The sequence below is a fragment of the Sceloporus occidentalis genome, unplaced genomic scaffold (genome assembly GCF_023333645.1).
Source record: "Sceloporus occidentalis isolate IW3139 unplaced genomic scaffold, rSceOcc1.0.p SCAF_375, whole genome shotgun sequence".
NCBI classification, from domain to species: domain Eukaryota; kingdom Metazoa; phylum Chordata; class Lepidosauria; order Squamata; family Phrynosomatidae; genus Sceloporus; species Sceloporus occidentalis.
This window is the reverse complement of record NW_028317355.1, coordinates 1-9,124: the sequence shown is the minus strand read 5'-3', so window position 1 is coordinate 9,124 and position 9,124 is coordinate 1. Positions and strand designations below refer to the sequence as shown.

Here is a 9,124-nt window from a genome sequence, read left to right as displayed (position 1 = left end):
CCTAGGATGAGAAGCACAAAGACACTCAGCTGTGGATATATAACCTGGAGAACTCTTAATTTAAATCATTTATTTTAAGCAAATGTTGGGTATTTTAGACCCTTTAAAGCTTTGGTTCCAGCTGGCTGGAGAGCGGTGGGGCAAAAGCCAACGATGATCAAGCACAAGCCCCATGATCCTACAGCAGTTGGCTGACGGTTGAATTTGCTCTGAAGGTTTCTTTCTTTCTTAGGCAAAATCCTCCCGTTTGCAGGGATGGCCGAAGACGACAAGGATTCTAAACCCACCGAGCAAGATGCAGATGAAGAGTCAGAAGACGACTCTAATGGGGCACCAGAAGCTGCCATGTCGGAGGAATGCCAAGAAAAAACTAAACCGAGCAACGTGCAGGAGGCCTCGTTCCTGCCTGAGGAGCTCTGTGCTGGGCAGATGATCATTTTGGTTCGTAACGTTTTACACTCTAACACATTAAAGCGTTTCAGAATCTGAAGGCAAAACAGATTTATTTGGTAACAGTGTTACTGCAATATGCTCATGTGTATGGCTATAAAACAGAATAATATCCAATATTTAAACTTGTAACATTACAGGAGGGAGTCCTACTGTCCCCAAATCACTCTGCATTTAGCACTTTTTGAGAGGCGCTGTATTTTAATTGAAGCTTTTAGTGAGATGTTAGGATGTAAGAGACCCTGACAGGCTTCTTCATACTATGTTGTTGTTCTAGCGTCTCTTAAGAACGTTCCGGAAATGGCTTCAGGAACGTAAAATGCGGGGACGCATCTGAACTCTTTGGCCTATCTAGTCTGCCCATTTTCTTTCCTCGTTGTGAAGCCTGAAATGTAGTTCTTGGTTCCTATATTCAGAAGCCATATGCCTATCCCATAAGTTCTCTCATTGTACAAGCCTCTCCCGCTTCTATCATCCTCTCAGTAAAGTAAATCTTCCTCACGTTATATGTACAGGCTCTTCATTTTTAATCTTCAAGTTTTAATGCAAAAGATCCAGGAACCCCTGTGAAATTATTATTATTATTATTATTATTATTATTTAGACTTAACTATATCCTGGGTAATCGTATATGGCGGGTAGCTCATTAGTTTCTTTCCGGTAGTCCTATTAAGGGTAAGCGTCGTGGAAGATATGCTGCGGTAACGGGCGCAGAGCTAGGCGAGGGTTACCCCTGCTATTGACTAGGTCATCACCTATTGTTGTTATTTCAGAAAGCTTTGCAGCAAGTTCTTGGAAGCAGCGACGGCAAGGCGGGTCGTCCCTGTGCCATTGGTATGTATGTGTTGGGTTTTTCCCTTTACACCTTACCATGCCAGATTACCAACACTTTTTAACGAGTGCACCCCTGCATGTCTTCTGTTTTACTGGAAGTGTGTTCTTCTTTTGGATGCAGGTATTCTTTTCTTTCCTCATCCCCGGCTGCCTCTGCTTAAAACAGTATACTTCCTGCACTTGCTCTGTGGCCATCCCATTGAAGTGGGAATATCAGCTTCCAATAACATGTATGCAAAGCCATCAGCTTTGAGATTGGCGGCTGGCATTCTCACTCATTTCTATCAGAGTATGTGCATGTGCCCCTCAAGCAGCCGTGGGGTGAGGGAGGAATAAGACAACATTTTCATCCTCCGACTTCAAAAAAAACAACCTAAAGAATGCACTCGCTTTCATGCACTGGAGTCCATGCAAAATAAACTCTGTTGTATTTTACATGAGAATAGGGCAGCAGTGGTCTTAAAAGTGTTCTCTTGGTTCCATGTATAGCTTTCAGAGAGATCTGCAGAGTTGGCGTTGTATATTGCTCTGAATCCATTATTTACCCGCTTGTTTTCCAGGTTCCAAACAGAAAAGGTCAAAATCTAAAAAGACTTGCAAGAACAGAAAACCCCCTGGCACGGCGGAGGATAAGCAGCTCCATTCTGAAAGTGAAGATTCTGTACGTATGCAGCGTCATTCTGTACGTATGCAGCGTCATTCTGTACGTATGCAGCGTCATTCTGTACGTATGCAGCGTCATTCTGTACGTATGCAGCGTCATTCTGTACGTATGCAGCGTCATTCTGTACGTATGCAGCGTCATTCTGTACGTATGCAGCGTCATTCTGTACGTATGCAGCGTCATTCTGTACGTACGCAGCGTCATTCTGTACGTATGCAGCGTCATTCTGTACGTATGCAGCGTCATTCTGTACGTATGCAGCGTCATTCTGTACGTATGCAGCGTCATTCTGTACGTATGCAGCGTCATTCTGTACGTATGCAGCGTCATTCTGTACGTATGCAGCGTCATTCTGTACGTATGCAGCGTCATTCTGTACGTATGCAGCGTCATTCTGTACGTATGCAGCGTCATTCTGTACGTATGCAGCGTCATTCTGTACGTATGCAGCGTCATTCTGTACGTATGCAGCGTCATTCTGTACGTATGCAGCGTCATTCTGTACGTATGCAGCGTCATTCTGTACGTATGCAGCGTCATTCTGTACGTATGCAGCGTCATTCTGTACGTATGCAGCGTCATTCTGTACGTACGCAGCGTCATTCTGTACGTACGCAGCGTCATTCTGTACGTACGCAGCGTCATTCTGTACGTACGCAGCGTCATTCTGTACGTACGCAGCGTCATTCTGTACGTACGCAGCGTCATTCTGTACGTATGCAGCGTCATTCTGTACGTATGCAGCGTCATTCTGTACGTATGCAGCGTCATTCTGTACGTATGCAGCGTCATTCTGTACGTATGCAGCGTCATTCTGTACGTATGCAGCGTCATTCTGTACGTATGCAGCGTCATTCTGTACGTATGCAGCGTCATTCTGTACGTATGCAGCGTCATTCTGTACGTATGCAGCGTCATTCTGTACGTATGCAGCGTCATTCTGTACGTATGCAGCGTCATTCTGTACGTATGCAGCGTCATTCTGTACGTATGCAGCGTCATTCTGTACGTATGCAGCGTCATTCTGTACGTATGCAGCGTCATTCTGTACGTATGCAGCGTCATTCTGTACGTATGCAGCGTCATTCTGTACGTATGCAGCGTCATTCTGTACGTATGCAGCGTCATTCTGTACGTATGCAGCGTCATTCTGTACGTATGCAGCGTCATTCTGTACGTATGCAGCGTCATTCTGTACGTATGCAGCGTCATTCTGTACGTATGCAGCGTCATTCTGTACGTATGCAGCGTCATTCTGTACGTATGCAGCGTCATTCTGTACGTATGCAGCGTCATTCTGTACGTATGCAGCGTCATTCTGTACGTATGCAGCGTCATTCTGTACGTATGCAGCGTCATTCTGTACGTATGCAGCGTCATTCTGTACGTATGCAGCGTCATTCTGTACGTATGCAGCGTCATTCTGTACGTATGCAGCGTCATTCTGTACGTATGCAGCGTCATTCTGTAGGTATGCAGCGTCATTCTGTAGGTATGCAGCGTCATTCTGTAGGTATGCAGCGTCATTCTGTAGGTATGCAGCGTCATTCTGTAGGTATGCAGCGTCATCCTGTAGGTATGCAGCGTCATCCTGTAGGTATGCAGCGTCATCCTGTAGGTATGCAGCGTCATCCTGTAGGTATGCAGCGTCATCCTGTACGTATGCAGCTTAATGCCATCGGAATTGTTACTTTTTTAAAGTGACATGGAAGTTAACTATTTATGGAGAGCAGGGTATTAGATGAGTGCCTTTTCTCCACTGCATTGGTGTTGAAATATTAATATCTAAACCTGCTGAACTTCTAACATATTGTGTAGATTATTGACATGCTCCGATGATTAATGTAACATTCCTCTATGGAACGCTACAAACTATATGGGAAGTTAGCTTTAGTGGCTCTATTTTTTGGGGTTCTCCTTATTAAAGACACAAATGCCTTTATTCCCTTCCGTATTGGCCAACAGATCTAGTCGTGCTTCCTCACTTCCGAGCAGAAGATACATCAGGTTGAATGTGTCTCCTGCGAGGAAAATTGTGAGGTGGGGGCTCGGGGGGGGGGGGGGAAACCCAAAATGTAAATGTAATTCTAAGTGTTGGATTCCTTGTAGATCCCAGAAACAGCAGAGAGTCTGTTGTCCAGTCTTAACAGTGCATTGAATTATCTCGAAAGGACCTACAACACGATCTCTTCAGAGTCTTGCCTGAGGTCAGACGGAGTGGAGAGCCTGCATTTTGGAGATCTGTAGTGAGTGTCAATACTTGGATATGTATAGTATGTTTGTTGTTTGTTTTTTATTTTTTTAATTTATTTTTTATTAGTCAAAAAATGTTACTGAAATGGAATTCTCAACCCCCGTACGATAACCTGATGTCTTAACCTTGCAGTGCAGACGAAGAGATGGCTGAAGCGGAGCTCATTGCCGAGGTGCAAGTTGGGGACTTGGAATCTTTATGTGGCGGACGTCCAGGAATCTTAAGAAGGCGTCAACACTGGAGGTTTCAGAAGTCAGGTGTGAAAGGAAGTCTTTTGTAGCTCCTGCAATGTTACGATTTCACTAATAGAACAAGATTTACAGTTCTGTAAATTGTTCTTCTTCTGTTTGCAGTGTGCCTCAGCTCCTCGGGACTGCAAAAAGGACAATCTGGAGTTAATAAAAAGGCTTCACCCCTACTATCAAAAATGGGGCCTGTTGGCTGTCCATTGAACACTAAACGGTTTACTACAAGGACATTAGACAGAACTATGTTGAAAACAAATCGCAGTGATGTACATAAACCACATGTTGCTCAGTTAAGAGCTCCAGGCAGACCTTCCCTGCTGGAACATCCTGAAATACCCCCCAAATCTGTGCTACCCGGACTTCCCTATATTGTGACTGATCCAACTAATATCTTGTCAATGTCTAGGGTGCAAGATACCCTTGGCTCTAGCAGGACTACCCTGACAAAAGAGAATTCTCAAACAATTCTTAAAACTACACCTGATGCTTTAGTGACATGTGGACTAGCACTTGGAAATGGCACCGATGTTTCAGGTACACGGCAAAGACCTCTTGGTGGAGAAGGTTCAACTTCAAATAACCAGCATTCCCAGGTTCCCAGTTCATTAGATAAAGCAGATTCCAGCTCATCCTCACCGTCGTCATCACCATCGTCGTCGTCGTCATCATCCTCTTCGCATGTCCCAGTATTGTCCGCTGGTGGAGGTGGTACCCAGTCAAATAGGTCCCAGGATCCGGATATTTATGACCCCTTCCACCCTACTGATGAAGAAAATGTGAATGGAGATTATCTGTATACAGACTCTCCAGACAAAGAAACAGAAGAGCAAGAGGATCAAAAATATGATCCATTTGAACCTACAGGCTCTAACCCTAGTTCCTCCGAGTGCAGCCCATCTCCTTATGAGGATGACGATGATGATGGAAGCGAATCCCAACACGAGGGTCGGATCTCTGAAGCTCTGGCTGGTATTTATGATGATAATAGTTTGAGTCAAGAGTTTCTCGGGGCTGGAAAAACAAAGGAAGGTTTTCAGGCTGGGGAGACTGGTAAGCGCCAAGGGGCAGAAGACCAAGAGGGCAAATCTGCATTCGAGAGTAATAAAAGCGAACAGAGACTTTCCAAAGAGCCGTCTGACTCTTCTACAGCCGACAATGCAAATCTGGCCTTTGAGCCCTATAGCCCTAGCTCCAGCTTAGATATGGATAGGGAAGATGACGTAGAGGAAGTTTCTAGAGCCGTTTCAGAGGAAAAAAGTGTTAAAGAACCGCCTGTTGCCGACTCAACGCTAGATGAAGCAAGTCCATCGAAGTTGTTGCCCGAACCCAGGAGAAGAGTCTTCGCTGTTGATGTTGGTAAAGATTATATAAGAAAATCAGAGTTTGACTCTGCTTCAGATGCTAAGTCAAAGCTGGAGATCAAGGTTTCGCTGGAGTCTATAGCAAAACCAGATGTGAAGTCCTATCTGAGGATGGAAAAAATTGCCAAACTTGGAGGAGAGTCCCGATCCCGCCACAGACAGAAGCATACATCTGAAAAGAGGGACCGAGGGGATGATTCTGACCGAAATTACGATTCTGAAATTGAAGAAGGAGAGATAGTTCAGCCAGAAGAAGATTGCTTTAGCCCTATGCCTTTGTTTCGGAGCCGGTGCCGAGTCATGGAAAGATCCCTAAGAGTGGTAGAAGGGGATGATTTTCTTTCTCTGCATGCAGATTCAGACGAAGAAGGAGCTTTGCAAATTGACTTTGGAGAAAATCAGGGGGATAGCAGGTGGAAGGGGCTTGATTTGAGAAGGAAGATCACAAACCAGCGGAGAGAGCGATATCGAAAAAAATCAGAATCGCCACCAAAGCCCAAGAAGCAATCTAAATCCCGCTCTCCTTCCAGCTCCCGTAGTCGTAAAAAGGCAAAAAGGGAACGGAAGAGATCGAGGGAACGGAAGAGATCAAAGGAACCGAGAACATCGACTGCTTCGTGGTCAAACACAAAGAAATCAAAAGACCACAAGGACCGTAAACGTTCCAGGTCACGCTCTCAGAATAAGACTTCACGTTCTCGTTCTAGAGACCGTAGAAGGTCACGATCTTGGTCACCCTCGATCAGCACCAGCATCTCTGTCGTAGACTCTTCCCGTACGTCGGCCGAGAGGCGGAAAAGCCATAGATCTAAATCAAAGGAGAAAAGACGTCACTGGTCTCGGTCGGTCAGTACCGAGAGGTCTCGTAAGGATAAGCATAAAGATAAACACAGGACAGATGGAAAGAAAAAGAAAAAAAGATCCCGATCGAGAGAGAGAGATCGCAGGTCCTTGCATCAGTCAGATGACAGGAGGGATAAGGAAAAGGCAAGAACGAGACATCCGTTAGATGAACCAAAGCACGAAAATCCATCTTTACTGGACAGGAGGAGACGGGACAGTCGGTCAGTGGTTCCGCCCTCTATACAAGATCTTAATAATTCTGATCTATTTACTATTAAAAGAACAATTACTGTGAACCCAGAGGAAAAACTGGAAGATCGCGAGGACTTGCTAAATACCCCTGAAGTTTCTGGGAAAAGAGAAGTTCTCTACGATTCAGAAGGACTTAGTTTTGAAACCTATTCTGACCGTGAAAACATTGACGACCGGGACGGGAAGTGCAACCGAGTGTTTGAAAGACACTCTGGAAAGTCTGAGAACAACAAGAGACGGATGCCCATGGAATTTGAGAAGAAGCGGGTGCAAGAGGAACGAGAGAGCCGGCAAAGGGCCAGCAAAGACAGAGATCGAAAAAGATCTTACACCGATGATGGTCGCGACAGATATAAGAAAAGGTTCAAAGATGCGCCTGAGCCAGAACCTGAGCCTTTAAAGCAGGAGAAAGAGAAGCTACGTCCAGAAAAGGATAAAACGTCCAAAAAACTGAAGGTCAGCCATAAGGAGGGTAAGGGGACTTCTGCCAGAAAGGTTAAACTCCAATCCAAAGTTGCCGTGCTGATCCGAGAAGGGGTGAGCAGCACCACCTCTGTAAAAGAAGCGGGTTCTATCGGTGTCAAATTCAGCCGTGACCGAGAGAGCCGGTCGCCGTTCCTAAAATCGGAAGGAAAGATCCCGGAAGTTAAGAGTGTACGGCCTAAACTCGAATTAACAAACACAAAGGAACCCATCGTGAAGCCCAAGAAACTGAAAGGCTTAAAAACTAAAACTGGTGTTAAAAAAGTAAAGCCTGCTGCCTCTGCCGCCGGAGTCCTTTTGAAACCAAAGGCAACCCTTGAAAAGAAAAAGAAAAAGCCCAAGGTCAAAGCCTCCTTGAAGAAGTCCAAAGCGGACAGTTGCAGCAAAGAGTTGCCCAGCCCCATCCAAGCCGCAGATGAACCCATATGGTCTGACACAGAGAAGAGTGAGAGCAAAGCGAAGCCCGCCAGCCCTCCCAAGCCAGCTATCGAGCAGGAACTCACTCCCGATTCACAGACCGTGGACAGTAGCTGCAAGACTCCGGATGTTTTATTCATTCCGGAGGAGCCTCGGGCTGAGCCGGAGAGAGAGATGGATTTGGAGTTGGACAGCATGTCTGAGCCCAAGGAAGAAACCCCCCGGCCGCCCCCACCTCCGCCGCCGCCGCCTGCTCCGGGGTCCTGGAACCTTCAGACTGGAGTAGACTGCACCACAAGTGGTGTTCTGGCATGTAAGTTCGAAGGGCACGTTCTGCTTTCCTCCTCGGGTTCTTAAGACCTGTATCAAGGTCCTGCTGAAAAGTACAGCCATTTAGGGGTTGCTAACTATTAAAATATATTTATTAGTAAGAATAGCCTGGTAATAACCTGATCTGCATTATGGGGCTGCTTTTGGTCTCCACTGTATCTAGGTAGGTAGGTTTATCTGGTCATTACAGTGTAATAAGCCTGGGTTATAGGTTAATCCTGTAAGACCTTTTGATCACCTACAATGGTGAATAAAGACGGATATAAACCGCGATATTGTGTTTTTGGGTCCATCTTATTCAATACAAACATCCTTACAATATCCTTTGTGGCTTCTGTTTCAGTGACGGCTTTGCTGTTCAAGATGGAAGAAGCCAATTTGGCAAGCAGAGCAAAGGCGCAGGAGCTAATACAGGCCACTAACCAGGTAAGCGGCTGTTAAAATTTGTTGTGAACTACCATGCCTAGGAATGATGAGACCTTGGACCAGCCAAGATATTTTTCAGTGATGATCTTAGACCTTTAACCTGTTGTGTAGCATCATGCTTTAATTTCTTCCACAGATTCTCAACCAGAGCAAGCCATCTACCTCCTTGGTTTCACAACCACCCCCACCTCCCATGATGTCCTCCATCGGCCATTCGACTCAGCCATATCTTCTTCATAGCAGCCTGCCTCTCAGCAGCAACTCCAGCCCTCCGACGCCGACCGGCGTCCCCGTTCTAAGCTCCCAGTCGATCCCTGCTTCCACCTCTAGCACCTTTTTCAACACTACGTCTGTTGCGGAGCTGGGGAAGAAGGAAGGCAGCATCAGTTCTGAGGGAAGAGGTGAAACTGACAAGGTAAGACGGTTGAACGAGATCATTGCGGTCAAAGGAATCGGGTGCCTTTTCAACGGTCTCAGGGTATCTGGAATTAGCGTTCAACTGATCATCAACTTTAAGATCCAAGCTGACCCTAAATACGCCGATCCAACAATGACTTCAAAT

General features: G+C 45.9%; 1 protein-coding gene across 1 annotated transcript; it reads left to right on the top strand.

Moving 5' to 3' along the window:
• Positions 1–255: 255 nt before the first annotated feature.
• LOC149273441 (uncharacterized) lies at positions 256–8,977 on the top strand (the record flags this gene model as incomplete). Its single annotated transcript, XM_089506304.1, has 6 exons — positions 256–441; positions 1,845–3,394; positions 4,335–4,459; positions 4,943–8,119; positions 8,480–8,562; positions 8,699–8,977. Coding segments are annotated over exons 1-6 (5,400 nt in total), but the record flags the coding sequence as incomplete, so codon positions are not given.
• Positions 8,978–9,124: the final 147 nt, after the last annotated feature.